Genomic DNA, 19,664 nt, shown 5'->3' on the forward strand with positions numbered 1-19,664 from the left:
CTACTGTGCGTAGAGCAGGAGGATCCTCCATGTCACAACCTCTTGCAACATGTGCTGTGGTTGCCAATTAGGTTGAAGCAGGACCTACACCTACGCTAGGCAGGTGCTTCATGTTCCCTGCTGCTGCCTCAGCACTGAGTGGTTTTATCAGGCATAAGTCCCCTGTAGGACCTGGTTCAGGGAGGTCAGGAGGTCTGCTGTCGTCATGTGTCCCCTTGACTCCAGTGGGGTGTGGACTTGGTGCCTTGTTCCAAACTGCCTGGCTTAGCCAGTGGAAACACTGCACATTGAACAGTGTTTTAAAGGGTTTCCAGTAATAAATGAGGGTTTCAGTGGTTTAGCAATACGTAGTCATAAAGAAAGCAGTTATAGTATGTGGATTCCTTTTTATGGTAGCAAGTTACTCCATATTGTGCAGGTTTATAGAAAATTTGTAACATTAAGGTTATACGAGAGTGCAAAAATGTTGGTGCAGAGTCCTTCTTCTCCCCTTACCATTAATCAGATACGTCGTAACAAAAGATGAGCTGTAATTTATTTCATAGTGTATTTTCTATGAGGAATGAACCTGTCTCATATTTGATCTGGCACTTGAGTGACAGAGGCACACCAGCATGTCTCAGCAAGGGACAGAGCTAGTAGCAGCTTTCTTGACATTGCAAGAGTCGGGTAAGCTTAGGTGAGAGTAAGCTTTGGTGAGGTCATTCACATAGGTGGATGACTGAGAGGATCTGAGAAAGAGGCGTCATTCAGGAGTCAGTCAAGAGGCATCACTCTGGCAGTCATGGACAATTCGTGCCTGGGCTCCTGAGCAGAGACACCTGGGGAGTGTGTAAGGGTGAGAGGCAAGGGACACAGGCTGCAACAAGAGAGATTTGGTAGGTACAAGGAGAAAAAATTCTTCACTATGGAGGAGGTCAAACACAGAACAAGTTACCCACAGAGGTTGTGGGATCTCTATCACTGGAGATATGCAAAACTTAGTCCAACAAGGCTCTAAGCAACCTGATCTGACTTTGAATTAGTAGCTAACTTTGAAGTTGGTGCTGCTGTGAATGGGGGAAGGAGGAGGTTGAACTTCAGAGGCCATTTCCAACACAAATTACCCTGTCATTATATGTTTTTATGTGTGAGCTGGGTATAAAGTAAGGTCAGCAACAGAGCTTAAAAGATTGGTTTTGTTCTCAGTGAGCTTAGGAACCTGCAGATTTCCACAGAGCAGACAGTGCCCCAGACAAGGGAAAATGTACATGTTTTTGTGACTGTTTTTTATTGAAACTGGCTTGCAGAACTGATAAATGTGCTAGGTCATATACAGTGACCCTGATTCTTGCCAGAATCTGCCATCCCAGGGAATCTGTGTAAAAAAATCTACCGTCCCAGGCCTTTTCTTTTTGTATTGATAAAAAAGGTGTTTCTGTGGTAGAGAAAGGAAAGGATTTAAGTGGAGGGTTTTAATTTCTTTATTGATTTTAAAGCCAGAATCTCAGGTCCTTACTGAATTTTGAGAAAGTCTTGATTTGAGACAGTCCCCTTGTTAATGTCAGTGTCAGCTTTTCCTAAGCAAGAACAGTAGGGCTGGGATCAGTAGGGTTTTGGTGGAATAGGGACTGGGTGCAAATGGGGAAGATTCTTAGCATGTGTTCCATACGGAATAATCCTTTCTGTGGGGTTTGCTCTGCTACCTGGAATAATTTCTTAAACTTTCCTGTGAAGGAGAGTCTCTCCAGCTCTTTACAGAACAAATCAACTTTATCAGCACTTTATTATCATTTGCCTTCATGAGTTTTCAGTTTATCAGATTTTAAGATACAATTCTTTCATTTACATCTGGAATTTTAAAAGGCTCCAAATTATTTTTTTTATCCAAGAAAAAAATGTATTTTTGTGAGTGCTAAGGAGTTTCTTACAGCTTTCTGATTATTTTCTAAAAATATACTGTCTGGCATGCGAGGTCATCCACCAATAATCAGTAGCTACATAGCTGACTCATTTTTGGTTGTATGGAACCATCATAACTACTGAGTATCAAAACATTAGCTAACAAGTTGAGCAGAGCCTCTCCTGCCATACTGACACATGTAGCTTGTTTGTACTCTGAAAACCACACAATGGTAAGCTGCCAATATGCTGCAGCTGATTATTGAAGAAAAAAACAAACGGCTATGTTCATATTGGAGACTGGCACCCCTTGTGAGTATGCACTTTTTATATAGCTGTCTCAAATCAATATAAAACTGAAGGTTACCAGAATACGGAACATTAATAAGCTACTGCTACTTGTAAGATACAGATGCATGGGTATGAAGTTGTCACTGTGCATGGGCGTTACCTTGGCAGTTTCAAGATTTGTAAAAGCCCTGGGGTCTTTCTTATGTGTACATCTGATTCCCATAAATATTAACAAGAGTTACAGGCCATGTTGTTTGTGGACTGTATTCTCTAGAGTTCAAATTTTGTCATTTTTTTAGTCTTTTGCCATCTTTTTTTCTAAATGATTATCTGATGTTTTCATCTGATGTCATACTACAAATAAAAAAAGAGCAATCAAAGGGCAGAGCAGCTCCAGAAACCCACCCAAATACATGGGATGAACGGTGATTTGAAAGCAACACTTTGCTAAAAACACTCAGGCCTTGCTAATATTTCCCTTTCTGAATCACTTTTTCATGTATTTACCCAGACCCCATCTGAGCTACATTTTCCCTGCTCTATAGAAGAATTAATTTGATTTGACTTCCATTTATTCAAGTGCATGTCGACACCCATTTATTTATTTCAGTGTGCATGCATGTGTTTATCAGAGTTAGAGCAAAAAGTGTGAGGCCTATTGGCCTGTTGTTAAGAAATATTATGGTATTAATTATTATTTTCCATTAGGTTGCCTGTCTAATTTCAGTTTGCAAATCCATAATGACAGAACCTTTTCTGTGAATAGCTATTCCAAATATCACCTTGATTCAGAACATGGGAACATAATAAATACACTGCTGGCTCAGGACATTGGTCTATCCAGTGTGCTTCTTTAGCAGTGTCAGCAAGGGCTGCTATGTAGGGAGAGCACATGAGCCTGATCACCTTTTGTTGTACACCCCAGTCATCTACCATTGTAGGACTAGGAGTGCTAGAGGTGGCATCTCCACCTGTTCTCCTTAGTGTCTGTTTTTGGACTTGCTCATAATTTGTCTAATCCATTTATGAACCTGCTGATACTATTTGACACCACAGTGTTATGACACCAAGTTTACAACCTTCTGTGTTAAAAATGGATCTCTAATCCACTGTAATTTTGGCCACCTCTAAGGAAGTAACACAGTAGCACCTTAAACACAGGCCAGAAATCCATTCTACCTTGGGCTTTAGCAATCTAGTACAAAATGATGATTCTTGCTCCAAGGAGCCTACTATGTATTTTAAACATCTTTGAGCAAAACCTCAAAGTTACAGAAACCTTTGGACCAGAAAGTGCTAACTGCCTACTTCAGTACCTTTAGTAACATCGATTACTAAACCTGAACTTAGTTTAGGGGTGTCTACATTAGCCTTAAGTACATCCCTTTTTTGTCTTTGTGTTATGTTTGGGATTTTTTTTTAGTAGACCATCCTGACTGCTATTGAGCTGCTGTAAAGGAATGAGGCCCAGAGGGGGTGCAGAGACCTAAAGATACTCTTAAAATGTGTAGCTAATACTTAACTTACTCTCCCCATGATCCCTGGAGATATGGGAAGAGGTGCTGGCCAGTAGGTATTTTCCTTGTAAAACAGTTCCAGCTGCAGGGCGCTGTGTACTGTGGTCCTCCATTCATGCAGCAGCTAAGTGTATTTGCAGCATGTCTTCCTGTCAGGTTGCTTATGCTGCTGCACAGACTAATTCTAGACTTCAGTGTTTTTTAGTATTAAACAGAAGTTTTGGTGTAATTTTTCTAGCTTATATATAGACTTATCATAGGAATGTCTCTGCCTGGATGAGCCTGCTGCCCAGGATGGGACAACAGATTCTGCATGAACTGGGGTCATTGCTGGTACAGTCTGAAGCGCTTGCTCATTTTCCTCTCGCCGAGGCTCAGCATATTCCTTTCAAATCTTCAGAAAAAACCCTCTGTTGTCAGAATGGAGACGAATGTCAGATTAGACTTCACCTCCAAAGGAGCATAACACACTGCTGAATGCCATGGCAGCTTTAGCCAAGATCCGCCTGTTGACACAGTCAAAGTCATGGTCTCTTTACATTTGGCGATCACCCTCAGCGCTATTGTTCCAGCCAGCAAAGGACAAGCTTGCTTTGACATTTCCAACCAACCGAGTCGTGGTGCCATGCAGCCCTGTTCCTGCCGCACCAAGGACATTGCTATCTCGACTGCAGTCACCCCAACCTTTTTCTTTCGCATTTCCTTCTTAACGTCAAGATTTTGGTGAGGCTCGTGGGACTCCGTGGGCCCCCTCTAGTGGGTAGCTGCTGCAAACGCCAGGCTCGCCTTGGCGAGCTTTGACTTTTATCTTGAGTGGGGACAGTTCTGTGTCTGCCAACATGAACTTTGGAGACTGAAATCTCATTATTTGATCCTGTGGTTTTGTTCCTTTAAAAGCAAATCAAATGTGTAACAGATTTTTGTAGATGATAAAATACGTGACACAAAGTAAATCCATGGACAATAGATAGTTTAGTTCTAACAGGGAACATTTGGATGTCTAGAAGTTTTGTAGCTGTGGGCAAGTACATTTGTATTAGTGTTATCATGTGAAATGAATTATTGTATTTTTTTAAGAAAAAGGTTTCATGTTTTAGCATAGCAGATGCCTTTGATCATCATGAATAGAATTATTTGTATGATAATTTGGAATTTAATTTGATTTAGAATATGTTCACTTAAAATTTTATATTGACTTTTGAAATGACGAATATCAAGAGTAATGCCCAGAATTCTCATGGGAGATGAAGTAAAGGGAGAGTGATTGCTTGAGGAACTGGTCTTCTGAAATGCTGAGATGCCCGTGTGAACTTCTGTTGTCTAAGGGACAATAAGCATTTCACAGAGGCTCTTACTATGCAGAAATAAAACACAAAATAAGAAGACACACTATGTTTTAAAAGCTAATTTTGCTGAAGATAGAAACAATGTTAGAGAACAGGGTGACATTTTAACTTCTTAGACACATGACTGAGCAAAACACTGATCACGATTTTACAATGGGAATTAAATCTAAGAGTTTATATTATTTTAGCTGTTTTATCTATGTGAAATGTGCAAAAGTTGTTAGCAGATAAACTTCAAAGCAGATGTGCTTAGGATGTTGAAGCTCTGCAATGTTATCAGACCCAGCCACAGAGATTACATTTTAGCATTAGTGCTGGAAACACTCGTGTTTGAAATGCATATTACCTCTCAGTAGATAGTGCTGTCCCTCCCTTCCTTCCTGCCTTCCTGCCTTCCTTCTGCCTTTCTGCTCTTCCTTCCCTCTTCCCTCCCTCCCTTTCCCTCTCTCTCCTTTCTCTCTTTCCAATGGTCAGTCTGTTTTCCAGCACTTTTCTCTTTCCCCTCTTACCCCTATCTTCCTTCCCACCCTCCTCTTTCCTCTCCCTCCCTCCCCTTCCTCCCTCCCTTTTCAGCCACCTGCTAGTCTGTCTTCCAGCACTTTTCTCAAACACCACTTCCCAAGTTGTGCTGTGACACCTCACCAGAACAGACTTCATGTTCACCATCCAGTGACTGCTTCCTGACATGTATTCATGCATTAACTCCTACAGGCCTTGCTACCTTATGGAATAAGGCAGCTGAGGGCTCATATTTTACTCTTTAGCATCCCTTTCACTGCTGTCCCTAAGGTGGTCCTCCAGTCATTTTATGTTTAACCTTTCCTGAAATCACTTCACCTACTCTTACTCCTGACATTTGAGTGACTCATCTTGAGGGGTGGTATGTGAGGCAAGTGACATTAAGATAGTACAGTCAGCCAGTCAAACATGTGTTTGGACAGCCTATGTCCATAATAATACTTCTGCCTTGGAAGAGAGCTGTCTGGCTGAGAGGCAACATTGGTGGGTTTAATGAGCTGACGTTATTTCAGTATTCAAAGTGAGGGAGTTGGTAAATCATCATTAGCATTATTAGCACAGTTATTCACACCTTTGTTGTAGATATTTGGTAACTGGCTATACATCACTTTCTCTGCAGCTGACCTTTTTTTTTCTTGGGATTCCTGATGTTTATAATAAGAATCCACTTATATATACATGCACAGCCATAGGCATACACATATGTATATTCACACGTGCATACACACGTGCTGAGATTTTGTTAATTGACCTTAACTGTTGGTGGTTTTTTATTACAAAACATATTTCTCTATTGGTCTATTTTCACTGCTTTGTTTTAGCTTCATCTAATGCACTGGAACTCCACACTGTACAGCAGCATTGATGAGGCAGTAGGGAAGAAGCACGGCATAGCTATTATTGCTTTGTTTGTGCAGGTAAGTTTCCTGTGTTGCACTTATTACCATGCGCTATCATTTGTCTGAGGAAAATGAGTTCCTTTCAATTTTCTTTCGTTTTTAATGATTTCATAAAATAAAACAATGTATGACTGCTGGTATTCCATTCAGAAGATACTTCTCAGTCATGTCTTCTGTGTATGTGCTAAGTAATTATTTTTTAAACAGGATATTGGAATTATGCTAGTTAAAGAGGAGATAATCCATAGTTGGCCATCTCTCTGTGACTCCATCTATGAGCAGACATCCAATCCCCATTCCTCTGAGGGCAGAATGAGGGCTATCAGGAGGTACAAGTGTTTCACTGTCTCTGTAATGTGTTTTTCTCCATTCCTGGCCAGGCTTGCTGTTGAGGTTGAGGAAATACACAGAGGAGAGGAGAAAAGAGGGAAAAATCCTACTAATTCATTGGCACAGCTGAACACTGGTAGTAGGGTTGTGCTTTTCTGAACACAGGGATGGACGAGTGTGTTACTTCACACAGGACAAATGTGAGGTGGGGTCATATTACTTCTTCAGAGATGCCAGACAGAGTGGAACAAGTCTTGCCACAGACCCTCAGAAAAGCCTGCAATGAAGAGGCTTAAAGCTTCCTATCAGGAAGGTGTAATGCAAGCTGGGAAGTTAACCCCATAATCCAATTGCTGTTGAATGTTTTTCAAGGGCTGCACCCTATAAAGAAGATTTTCAGTTTTAGTCCTCCAACACCAGATTCTCATCCTCCTCATGAGAAATGGCAACTTCTTATTTAAATGGGTTTGGAGGAAGAGGGTTAGAGTTTGTGCTTAGATCAATTGGATTTTCTTTCACAGTGATATTAATTTGTTGTATTTCATAATGAGTTTATGAGTGCCTTTGAGCTTTACCTCTGTTTGAATTTAAAGGTACATTGGTTACAGCTCCAATACTCAGAGAGAACTGCTAAAAATGGAAGTTAGAAAGTCTTCAGTTTTGTATCCTAGAGGGCTGTGTGATAATTGCTTATGTAAGTCACCTTCTAATTCCAGCAGAGGTAACCTTTGAGTTAGTTAGAAAGTTATAAGTTCTTAAATAAATCTGAAACTTCAATGATACATTCTCCATTTCTGGTCTCTCACCTTCATCAGAGTTCTTAAGCATTCCACAGGGCTTTTTCATTAGCCAAGAAAGGCATCATATAATTACAATTGGCCAAGGAAAAATAGTATTTATGCTGTTTAATAAAGAAACAAGGAGATGAAATTTGGTGACCATTTTTTTCCTGTTGAAGGCTCAGAAATATAATAATTTTGCACCACAGTTCTCAAACACATCTCTTTAAGGTCAGTGAGAATCTTTTCACTGATTTGACAGTCCTTCGTGCTTACTAATTTAGAAACAGTGCCTTTGAAGGGATTTTGATATCTTTTATGCACTTGAAGGTTTTAAATTGAAATCCCATTCTGAAACAAAAGAAAATCATCTTAAATTCCTAGAAATAACAAAGTACCTTTTGTTGACATTCGTTAGTTTCCTTCCAGAGAGTACTGTGCCGTTCTATTGCAAGAGAAACAAAAAACAAACAAATTTTTCAGGGTCTAGCTCTCTCGTTCTCTCACTCATGCTCGCTTCACTCCTCACCTTGTATGTGTACATGTTGGCAAAGAAATCAAGTGGAAGGCCATTCTGTCTTCCTGTTTTCACAATATTGTTCTGAAGGGAAAAGCTATGGTCCTAGAATGGGTGATTTAGATCAGAAGCAGCTGAAACTGGCGTGCAGAACGAACAACGAACAACGTTCATAGAACATAAGAATCTCTTATTTCAGCAAGGGGTTCCTTTTGAAAGCCCCATCTTCTGTGCTTTAAAGACATTTGGTAAAGTCAGTGCTGCAGGCTGCTGGGAGCCTGGCTTTTGCCAGCAGGATCCCAGAGATGCTGTGAGGGAGGGGATCTGCCATTCTGCGCTCTGAAGACAGGAAAGAAATCCCCCAAGCTTCAGAGGTACCTTGGGCCAGATTTACAGCACTGTGGGAACACGTTCAAAAAGTGTTTGTCGTGATCGTTCACTCTGTTCCTTTCTGTGTACTTTTCTGACAAGAAGTGGTAAGGTCAAACTGTATCCTTCGCATTTATATGCCATAATGCAGTGTGATTTTGACTCCACATGCAGGATATACTGCAAGGCAGGATTAGTCAAAACTTGCCAAACTTACCTGTGACTCTTTCTCTTGTTCTGTGAGTTTCTGCCTCTGCTTTAAAGTTATTTACACCTCGTTTACTTCTGACTGGTGGCTTTATAGGGATTTAATTTTTTGGAATTGCCATGTGTCGGTATATGTGGTTAACTCAAGGTTGTGTAGCTTAACTAAAAACAACTACAGAATTTACTGTTCTGGTTGACTTCTGTCTTGCCTCACAGTTTCTGGAATAGCAAAACACTGAAATTCATCTTTGCTTGCTGTATTTCAGATAGGAAAAGAGCATGTAGGCCTAAAGGCTGTAACTGAAATTCTCCAGGACATCCAGTATAAGGTAAGGCATTGTCTGAAGAAATGCTTCCTTCACTGACCAGAGAGACAGTAAGTGAGAGAATGGTCTATATGAAGCCAAGAGAAGGATTTCAGATGTGTCTGTAGTAAAACCATGTGTGGAAGCCATCATTTGATGGCCTGTATAGAACCTCAGCATTTTACAGTATTCAGATAATGTACAGTCTTTGTAATTACTTCCTTTTCTGATGGCCAGAAAGTTTGATCTCCTATACCAGTAACTGATTGCAAATACTGCTTTTTAAGTGATTTATCATGGAGTCAGTGTGAATTCAGGCACTACAATATGCTTAGTGAACACAAGCAGCAGTATCTCTACATTTAACAGGTTATAATTTGTACAGGAAAAGAATAGATGGAGCACCCATATTAACTTGCAGTGGGAAATCAGCAAAACCACAATGCTGTCTTGTCAGGTGGATTATGTGTGGGTATCCTGAAGGACAGATAATAATCCTAGCAGGACTGAGGACATATGAGTGCTCTCCAGAATGTTGGTGCTGTCTTAAATAGCCTTGAGCAAGTTACTTCCATTTTTCTGTTTCATAGTCTTTGTCAGTAACATAGAAATAATCATACTTACCTTTGATTTTAAAGGATTTTGAGATGTGTTAATGAGATGTTCTGTATTGGTCTGGAGAGATTAGCCATTCACTTCAGTAGATGCTGAGGCAGAGAAATTAGAAGCTCTTATTAGAAGGGAATTGAAAATCCTCTTTTCATCAAATAATAGATGGTAAACTTCAGTCATGATGTTTAATATTACAAGCTCATTGTTTATGAAGGTGTCAGAGAAAAGAGTAGTTTATGGAACTTTGTAGTTGCATTACTGAAAGGACAGCCAAGTAGAGGAAGGTCATGAAAGGCCTCATCATTGTGAGCATGTTATACTAATGACTTCCAGAGGGTCAGCATCAAACATACTTTCGGCATACATAAAATTTGCTTGCTTGCATTAAATATGTGGAACAAGCTCTATTTTATTAAGTGTTATCCATGTTGGTCAAGGAAAAGCTCACTTTGGTCTTTGTTTTTTAAACTCATTTTGTTTGGAACCCCAGAATTTCATGTAGCAAATTTCAAGGCTGGGACTTGGAGTCCAGGTACTAAAGTCAGAAAGTTAACAAATTGCTGAGATAACCTCAGAAGTAAAATATAAAATAGAATTTAAAAAAGTGTGTGTGAAGCTGCAAGGACAAATGCAATGATGATTAGATGCAGACTGTTAATGAGGTTGCTTTGCACAGGAATTCAAGGCTTAATGGTATAGGAACACACAGTGTGTTTTACCTCTCCATTCATCATAATTTTAATAAGAAACTAGAGATGAGATTGATTTGTATTCATTTTTTCAGGGAAAGTCCAAAACAATACCCTGTTTTAATCCCAACTCTTTATTGCCAGGTAGGTGCCTTTGCTTATTTTTGTGTGTGTGTATTACTAGCTAACCGCAGAGGCTGAGACAGTCTTGATCCAAAGCATAGCCTAATTACAAGCCTGAGAGCACGTCCCATAAAGTGGTAATGCATTTTGCGCCTAGTGGTGTGTACAGAGATAGGGATGAGGTCCCTTTGGAATTTAGGATAAATCTGCACCTTCGTGGTGTGAATGGGATGCAGTACTGTAGTCCACGCACTGCTGGCAGCACTGTGGCTAGCTTTCTTGATGATTTATCATCCCACCTAGAGGGGGAGCTGTGTGTACTCGTTTCTCAATTTTGTCCTGAAATAGGAAGGTTACCCACTTACCAAGGCAGCTTTTTGGCAGCATCAAAAGACAATGCCGTAATGCAATGACAGTAGGGACAGGAGTAGTGACAATGGGAGGGAGGCAAATTCAAATTCATATAGCTAAAAGTTAAAGAGTAACAGTAAGAAACAACCACTTCCTCTACATTGTCTTGAAAAACAAAGTGACTTTTTAAAAAAATGCATTTCTACAAGATGACAGTGTCTGCAAGGAATCTTTCTGAGCTAAACTGCATATCATAGAGGCAGGATCTTTAATTTTGCAGAGTAATCCAGGTCTACATTAATCTATGTTACTTATGTCAAAAGAATATTGTTTAGGTTGCAAAGTCAAGTGCTCAGCAATTAGGAATTGCAGGAATTAAGGCTGCCTGTGCCCCTTCATGCATATGTGTTATAAAACATCTTTTAATTGCGTGACCGTAAGTTATTTTTTACAGGACCCCCTGCCTCATAGTTCCTGTTTGATGCTAATCAAGTCACATAAACCAAAATATTCATAAGTCATCTCTAACTATGTGTTCCTCATTTTCTAGGTGCCCGTCTTGAGATCATGGGGTCTGATTTGCAGAAGTGCTGAGTGCTTACACCTCCAACTGAAGTCAATGGGAGCAGTGCTCTGACTGCATTAAGTGCTATAGAAAGTTAACTACTCTGAGAAATCAGGTTCTAAGCATCTCATATTGAACATCTCAGATAGATGCATTTGACCTTCACTTCTCTGTGCCTCAGTTCCCCAGCTTTAAAGTGTGGGGGCAATCTGTCCTTCCCCACCAGGGTGTTGGAAGGATAAATTCATGTTTGTGAAGCACTCAGACACTGAAGAAATGAGTGCATTAGAAATATGAAAAATGAAAAAATGTGGTCCTTCTAACAAGAAGGATTTGAATAGCATGGGAAAAAGAAGACCAAGGACCACATATTGAACTAAGAAATCCAAATTCAAAAAAAAATCATCCATCTTTGCAAGTAAATGATGAAAGATTCTCTAGAAGAGACATATGTGATCATGTAACAAGATGGTGGCACAATGCATGCACAGGATGGGCTGAATTAATTCTTGCAGTTCTTAATTTTTGAGTGTCTGATAATGCAAATTACTTTCAGTGGATTTGCTATGTAATTCCCTAAGTGAGAAAGAAAATTACACCATCAGAGCAAAATCCATTCACTGACAATCACAGGCTTCATTAGCAAGATTTAATTCTACTGATACTCCTCTGAGCTAGTAGTGAAATGGCAGCAACAGGTTAGGTCAGCCAAGCAAGTTTATTTGTTTCCAGTCTCCCATTCTGTCCTTGTCAAGCTAGTCACAACCTTCCCCCTAGCTCTCCATGCCATAATTAACCACCCTTTGTCTCCAGTTCCTCTCTAGGTTTGTTTTTTGTCACCTCTTTTACAGCCAGACAGTTTCCTCTCCATACTTAAGCTGTGTCAGGGAGTCATTTGTGAGTATGGCCTATAGCAGCAAAGGAAAGCACTGTGTACTTACAAAGTACAGCGTGACTGGAAGCTTTGAGGAATTAAAATAATTCAAATCAAGCGTGTTTTAGAGTTAAAACTCTGCTTGGACAATCCATTATACATTTTCTTGAGACACAGTCGTTTATTCTAATGGTTATTTATAAAGCTATTACTAAGTTTATAAACTTAGTAAAATATTTTTTTTCTTAAATAAACCTTGGTTTTTTTTCCCCTGTGAAGTTCAACTCACTTTTCCAAAGCTAGGAGGCACCAGTGTGTCTCAAAAAATATGTCACCAGAATTGTAACTGAAAACTTTGGCTTGAGCTGTTTTCACTGAATTTTTCTAAAAATGAAATAAATTAATCCTTGAGACATATCCTAAATGTAGAAATCAGGTAAAATTTGATCACCACAGCCCTTCTGCCTTCAAAATGGGATGTCTTTTGTAGCTTTTGACACTAACAGAAGTTCTTTCCCATCATATTATTTATTTGCTGCTAGTTTAAGGAGTTGTGCACATGTTAGTTTTCACATCTATAAAGTAGCATTTCCATCTTTAAACTACTTATCTGCAGGGGGAAGTTGCTGTAATATAATGACCACAAGTTCATGTACATTCACAAGTGAAAGTAGTGGACAGTGCTTAGCAGGTTATAAATTCACATCTTAGCTTACTGCATACTAACTTCATCACATGAGCAAGCCCATGGCTATCATAAGCTGTCATAATTGAAAGACACAGTTATATTCCTTAATGTCATTAAAATTCCACATTTCTTTTAATTTCAGATCCTCTTCTGCGTGACTACTGGGTGTATGAGGGCTCTCTAACCATTCCACCCTGCAGTGAAGGTGTCACCTGGATATTATTTCGCTATCCTTTGACTGTGTCCCAAGTGCAGGTAACAGCTGTGCTTAAAGTGACCTTGGAATATGGTTATGAGCTAAAGGTTATAGCGTGCAAATATATATATCAGGACATTATATCTGTTCTCCTTGAAGATCCCATTAGATCAGTACATGGCTTTTCAAGTAAAGGTTAAGCCTTTTGAGTCACTGAAAGCAATGCAAAGGTCAGAGATGAAAAAGCTTGTTATCATTTATCATCTGCATTTAAAATAATTCTTTATTTAAGTGAAAGAAAAAGAAAGAAGTCAATGGGCAAAAGAAGTTCAATTCTTTGTAATTGTAAGCTTTCAAATATCACTGCTTTTTGATGTTAAAGGAACAAAAAAGCACAGGGAGACACTATGTCCTGGAGAATGAAAAATGTTAACGTAGTACAGGCTAGCTATATTGCATTGAACTATATTTAACTTATCTTGCTCTTTTTAAATTCTGTTTTGTAATAAATGTCTAATGGAAAGTACCTATTTAAATTTAATTTCACATGTTTGTATTTGAAAGTTGGGTTTTGTTTTTTTTTTTTTAATATATCTAACAGTCACGTGAGCCTTTCTATAGAAAACATTTCAAATCTGTCTACAGATAATCCCAGTAAAAACATTGAAAACTCCTGATGAATATTCTCCCACAGTTTGTGAGTCCCAGCTGGAGGAATGTGGGTTTAATTTAAGTGAAACTATCTAGAATTCCTGAAGCTGAATGCATTAATTTTCATTGCCTGCTCTGAAGCATGTGCAAACAGAAGGGGAAAAAGTATAAAAGGTGATAAATTCAGATTTAATTTTTTTCAGCTTTAATAATCTAAAATTTTGCTAGTAATCCCAGCACAATTTTAAAACAATTTTAACTATTTGAAATTGGCAGTGTTCTTTTCATATGAAAACTGTATTCTAGTTCTAGTCATAGAATAAAAGCAATAGCTCCCAATAAGCTTATTTATATGGTAGCTGCAACTTCAATGTATCCCATCATGAATCTGATATTTACTTGCTTATGAAAGGATAAGTCTTATGGCTGCCTACTACTGAATAAATGGAAACAGAACTCTGTTGGCATTATTGGATTCAGAATAACTTTTAAAGACAGAGTGCATTTCCTAACTTGGCAGCTAGTTGTCCAGCTATGATATAGATAAATAAGAAGACTTAATCAGAACTATAAAGACTGTAGCTATTACAGTGAGACATTGTATGATATTTTATTTCATGCTAGTTGCAGATTTTGTAGTCTCTATTCCCTTTTAATCCAGGCAGTGAATAGAGAAGAACACAGTTCAAGCCATCCACATGTGGTCGAAGATGATGAGAGGGTGAATGAAAGAGGAATTAAGCAGGGACATGCAATTTTAGTTAATATTACTATGTACTCATTTACCACAAGAAAACAAGATGATTGAAAATGGTATGGAGGGGATAAACCTCCAGAAGGTTTATCTGTGCCTGGGGAAAAGAATGACCCATAGTGCCTGAGGAAAAGAGTGTGACTAATAACCATGGCCGCCTTTAGGTGAGGGGTGGCTGGTTTGTGTTGCTGCATTACTTTGATTGCTATAAACACAATCCAGCAAGAACATTGCAGTGATAGAGGGTGCGCAAGTCATGGAGGATTTTTTCACTGCCACTGACACAGTATGCAGATGAGATGTGGCACTGGAGCAATGAGAGATTGGAGAGGACTTCTTTGATCCATCATACTTTGCACTTGTAGATCAGCATCATCTAGAAAAAAAATCCTCACTGCTAGCTATGAATGTAGCAGCATTAAAATCAAGGTTGTATAGAAAAGACATGAAGGACTTTTGCCAAGTGGGATAAAAATTTTACTTACATCAGATACTGCTTTCAGATGTCAGTCAAATATGGGGACAAGCAAGTAAGAAACAGTGATTCTGGGTTTCTAAAGTCAAAATCAACTGAGAATTCTCCAGGATGCCCAAAATAAGATCTTGGAGGTGCCAGAATATTTTGCTATAGCCTAGACATCCAAGATTGTAACTTGCAACTAGCATTTCTTGCTAAGACTTTTTTTTTTTTTTTTTTTGAGACTTTTTTGCCTCAGTCTTTGCTGGTCAGGGCTCCAGCCACACTGTCCCAGATGCAGAAGGTAAAGGTGGGGACTGGGAGAAGGCAGAACCACCCACTGTAGGAAAAGATCAGGTTAGAGACCTGAGGTGCACAAGTCCATGGGACCTGATGAGATGCATCTGCAGGTCCTGAAAGAACTGGCAGATGAAGTGACTAAGCCACTAATCATCATGTTTAAGAAGTTGTGGCAGTCCAGCAAATTTCCTGCTCACTGGAAAAGGGGAAACATAACCCCCATTTTTAAAAAAGAAAATAAAGAGGACCCAGAGTACTATAGGCCATTCAGTCTCACCTCTGTGCCCAGCAAGATCACGGAGTGGATCCTCCTGGAAACTATACTAGGGCACATGGAAAATGAGGAGGTGATTGGTGACAGCCAACATGGCTTCACTAAGGGCAAACTGTGCCTGATGAATTTGGTGGCCTTCTACGATGGGGTTACAGCATTGGTGGGTAAGGGAAGAGTAACTGACATCAGCTACTTGGAATTGTGCAAGGCTTTTAACACTGTCCTGACATCCTTGTCTTTCAAATGGAGAGACATGGATTTGGTGGATGGGCCACTCGGTGGTTAAGGAACTGGCTGGATGGTCCACTCAAAAGAGTTGTGGTCAACAGCTCAATGTCCAAGTGACAAGTGATGTTCCTCAGGGGTCAGTATTGGGACAAGAGCTGTTTAACATCTTTGTTGGCGATATGGACAGTGGGATTGAGTGCACCCTCAGCAAGTTCACAGATGGTACCAAGCTGTGTGGTGCGGCTCACATGCTGGAGGGAAGGGATGTTCCATCCAGAGGGACCTGGACAGGCTTGAGAGGTGGGTCTGTGCAAACCTCATGAAGTTCAACAAGGCAAAGTGCAAGGTCCTGCACGTTGGTTGAGGCAATCCCAAGCACAAATACAGGCTGGGTGATGAGTGGATTGAGAGCAGCCCTGTGGAGAAGGACTTGGGAGTATTGGTTGATGGAAAACTGTGAGCCAGCCATGTGCACTCGCAGCCCAGAAAGCCAACCATAACCCCAGCTGCATCAAGAGCAGTGTGGCCAGCAGGTTGAGGGAGGTGATTCTCCCCCTCTGCTCTGCTCTTGTGAGACCCCACCTGGAGTGCTGTGTCCAGCTCTGGGGTCCCCAGCATAAGAAGGACATGGACCTGCTCCAGTGGGTCCAGAGGAGGCCATGACGATGATGAGGGGGCTGGAGCACCTTTCCTGTGAGGACAGGCTGAGAGAGTTGGGGTTGTTCAGCCTGGAGAAGAGAAGGCTCTGGGGAGACCTTATAACGGCCTTTCAGTACTTACAGGGGGCTCACGGGAAAGATGGAGAGGGACTCTTGATCAGGGAGTGTTGTGATAGGATGAGGGGTAACGGTTGTAAACTGAGAGTAGATTTAGTTTAGATATAAGGACGAAATTCTTTACTGTGAGGGTGGTGAGACACTGGAACAAGTTGCCCAAAGAAGCTGCAGATGCCCCCTCCCTGGAAGTGTTCAAAGCCAGGCTGGATGGGGATTTGAGCAACCTGATCTAGTGGAAGATGTCCCTGCCCATGGCAGGGGGATTGGAACTAGATGATCTTTAAGGTCCCTTCGAACCCAAACTGTTCTATGATTCTGTGGCATGATTCTATGATTTTGGCTGCAAGTATATGTCCTCTTTTATGTTTGTGGCCATGAGTGCCTATGAGAGTTTCCATTTAAGGAGAGATTGGAAATGCATGGGCTTTTGTCTGTGGGAAATAAGAGGATGTAGTATACCATGTACCATTCTGAATCATTCATGGAAGGCCGGTAAAGGCATTTAATTTTATTAATCCTGCTTGTGGTATTAAAACAGATTTCAGTGCAAATACATTTCTAATGGATTTAAATACATTATTTTTACATGTGTCATTAACTTGTGGAACTTTCTTCTGTGGAGTACTAATGAACACAGCTTATGAAACTTCAAGTCATAAAGACTAGTAGCATCTGTGGTTATAGCTGGTAAGATACAAATTTAAGTCTTTCTGTTTTCATTTTTCATGCCATAAAATAATCAACTTCTGAGTGTCAGTAACAAGTGACAAGAAAGAATGACACAGTCTGATATGGAATAGGTTTTATTACCTTCCTCTGATGAATATATTGGAGTTAATATATTGGAGACAAGATACTCATTCACATTCTGATTTTCTGTAATTAACATAGCAGTATTGATTAGCTTAACAAACTGTGGGTCATAACGGGAAAAAATAAATAAAACTGCAATTCTAGTTCATGGTCATGTCTATATATTTTCACATTTGCTTATTTTGAAACAATGGAGAAATATCTGTTTTGGCATAGGCATTAATAGGCTGATAATTGCAAAGTAGAGAACCTTTTTCTGTTTCTCCCGAAGGCATTTATAGATAGTAAAGTTCAACTGATGAGTTGATTTGCTACTGATCTAAGTCAATGTTAAGTGAAAGAATATTCATCTCCATATGCACCTCACTGCAGCAGCTGGAATCTGAGTGTGTGGGTTATAGGAGTAGCAAAAGGGCAAGCCAGGACTGCAGCATCAGGATGTGCTTTCCTGGAGTCCAGTGCTGTTTCCTCACAGGAATTCTTTTTTTTTTTGACATGAGGCTTCACTTCCATCAGAGAACTGTTTCCTTTACGGGCCTCTCTGTGAGGTCTGGAAAAAATGTGCAGGTAACTCTTCTCCCCTGGAGAATAAGGGCTTTACAAAATGTGGTTCTTGGAGTTTTTTTAATGACCTCAGTGGAAAGGAGCATGCCTGGAAAACTGCACCCTGCAGTGCTCTTTTTGTATATTCCTACCCTCCTTTTGTGGTTTTTATCATCCTCACTTGTCTTATGTTGAAATACACAGCCTGGAAAGAACTGTGTCAACTGTGTTTGTGAGACACCTCATCCATGCATGTACACTGCTGAAATGCAATAGGAGAAAATCGAAACTCCCTCCTATTAGACCAGTAAAGAGCAGGAAATAATTGAAAAAGACTTGCTTGTGCTTCTCTCCACTATATTTAAAAAAAATTGGACATTTGTGAATAATGTGCTTTGTGGTTCACTGAACCCAGAACAAGTACATTGTCTAAGCCACTCAGAGTAAGGATTTTAAACAATGACGCAGCAAGGAGCTGTCGTTCTCCTGTACTCATTGTCAGAGTTAACTGGTTTTGTATTGAATGGTGATGTCTCTAGTCCTTTTGTCTACCTCATTCAAAATCAAGACCTCCTAAAGGACAGAAATAGTAACTAGCATATGGAGCTGGAGTGGGAATTGTGCAAAATTTATGTTGTCGGTGAAGTAAAACACTCTGAGAGGTTTGTGGTATTCTCTTTACTGGGAAGCAGCTCTGTGTTCTTGGAAGGTGTCACAGAGGCATGTGAAATTTTCAAGCAGAAGGATTTTTCTTCTATTCCTCATCTAGAAGAAACATTTGTAGAGAAAACATGAAAAATCTTTGTTTTGTGTTCTGTTCTTCAGCAAATATTTCAGTGATAAGAAAGCAGTGATCGGGATCTGAAGTGGTAAAAACATTCTTGCAAAATTCTACAAAATACTGACTAAGTGCTTTTACTCAGTAGAAATGTGACTGTTAACATTGTGTCTTTACCCCTTCACTGGTTAGAATTTGATCCTGAATTTCAGTGTGAACAGGCCCAGGTCATCCTTAGTGTCTTCTGGTCATGAGAAAACTTATAAACGTCTGTTCCTGTTGAAACTGTATGAATATCCAAGGATGCTTGGCTGTGTGCCTCTAAAATACTTATTTCCTTGCAGTCTGTGCTGGGTCTTTTGTTTTACCCACAAGGTTTGGTTGGGGTTTTTTTTGTTTTGTTTTTTCCTACCTTATTTTCTTTCCCCTCTTTGCCCTGTTGAGAAAAAAGGGGGAAGGGGGTGGAAGTGATAGGCTTGGTGGGTACCTGGCATTTAGACAAGGTCAAACCACCACACAGTCTTACAGGGTTGACTTGTGAGGGATTGGGTGGAGATAGTAAGAGCTTCTATATGAGATGAAGCAGGGTAAGTGGGGCACACGTATTGCTTTATCACATGGAAATTTAATAGGGAAAGTAAAGCCAGCACAGCCAGAGTCCTTTTCTGACAGAACTGCTTCTCAAGAGTGAAGCAGACCACCATGTGTATAGAGGGACTCTGTTTCAGGGGTCTGAACCATGATATGAGGGACTAAACAAGGAGGCTGGTGATCTCAGGAGCAATTCCCCCTTGAAGCAGGGATACCTTCTTGACTTCCCTGAAGACTAAAGAACAGGCACAGGGTCAATTCTACTTTCCTGACTGAAGAAACTGGAAGCTGCTTTGTGAGGAGTACCTCTCGGAGAAGGATTTCACTGTGGGGATTGTGGCAGAGCATTTGTAGTTATGGTAGGAGACAGCTCACAAATGCCAGCTTTGCAGAGTCTGCTCTTCCCTCTCCTTCATCTGTGTTTGTTTGAAGTCTCTCATT

At 40.1% G+C, this 19,664-nt stretch overlaps 1 protein-coding gene across 2 annotated transcripts in view; it reads left to right on the plus strand.

Annotated features, from left to right (window-relative positions):
• CA8 (carbonic anhydrase 8) overlaps positions 1–19,664 on the plus strand; it is a 77,298-nt gene that overhangs the window by 18,063 nt on the left and 39,571 nt on the right. For both annotated transcript variants that reach the window (XM_074897708.1, XM_074897707.1), the window contains exons 4-7: positions 6,376–6,471; positions 8,922–8,984; positions 10,357–10,405; positions 13,005–13,117. In XM_074897708.1, the coding sequence (XP_074753809.1) occupies positions 6,376–6,471; positions 8,922–8,984; positions 10,357–10,405; positions 13,005–13,117 (321 nt within the window). The remainder of the gene's footprint in view (positions 1–6,375; positions 6,472–8,921; positions 8,985–10,356; positions 10,406–13,004; positions 13,118–19,664) is intronic.

This window comes from Athene noctua, chromosome 2, assembly GCF_965140245.1.
Source record: "Athene noctua chromosome 2, bAthNoc1.hap1.1, whole genome shotgun sequence".
NCBI lineage: Eukaryota > Metazoa > Chordata > Aves > Strigiformes > Strigidae > Athene > Athene noctua.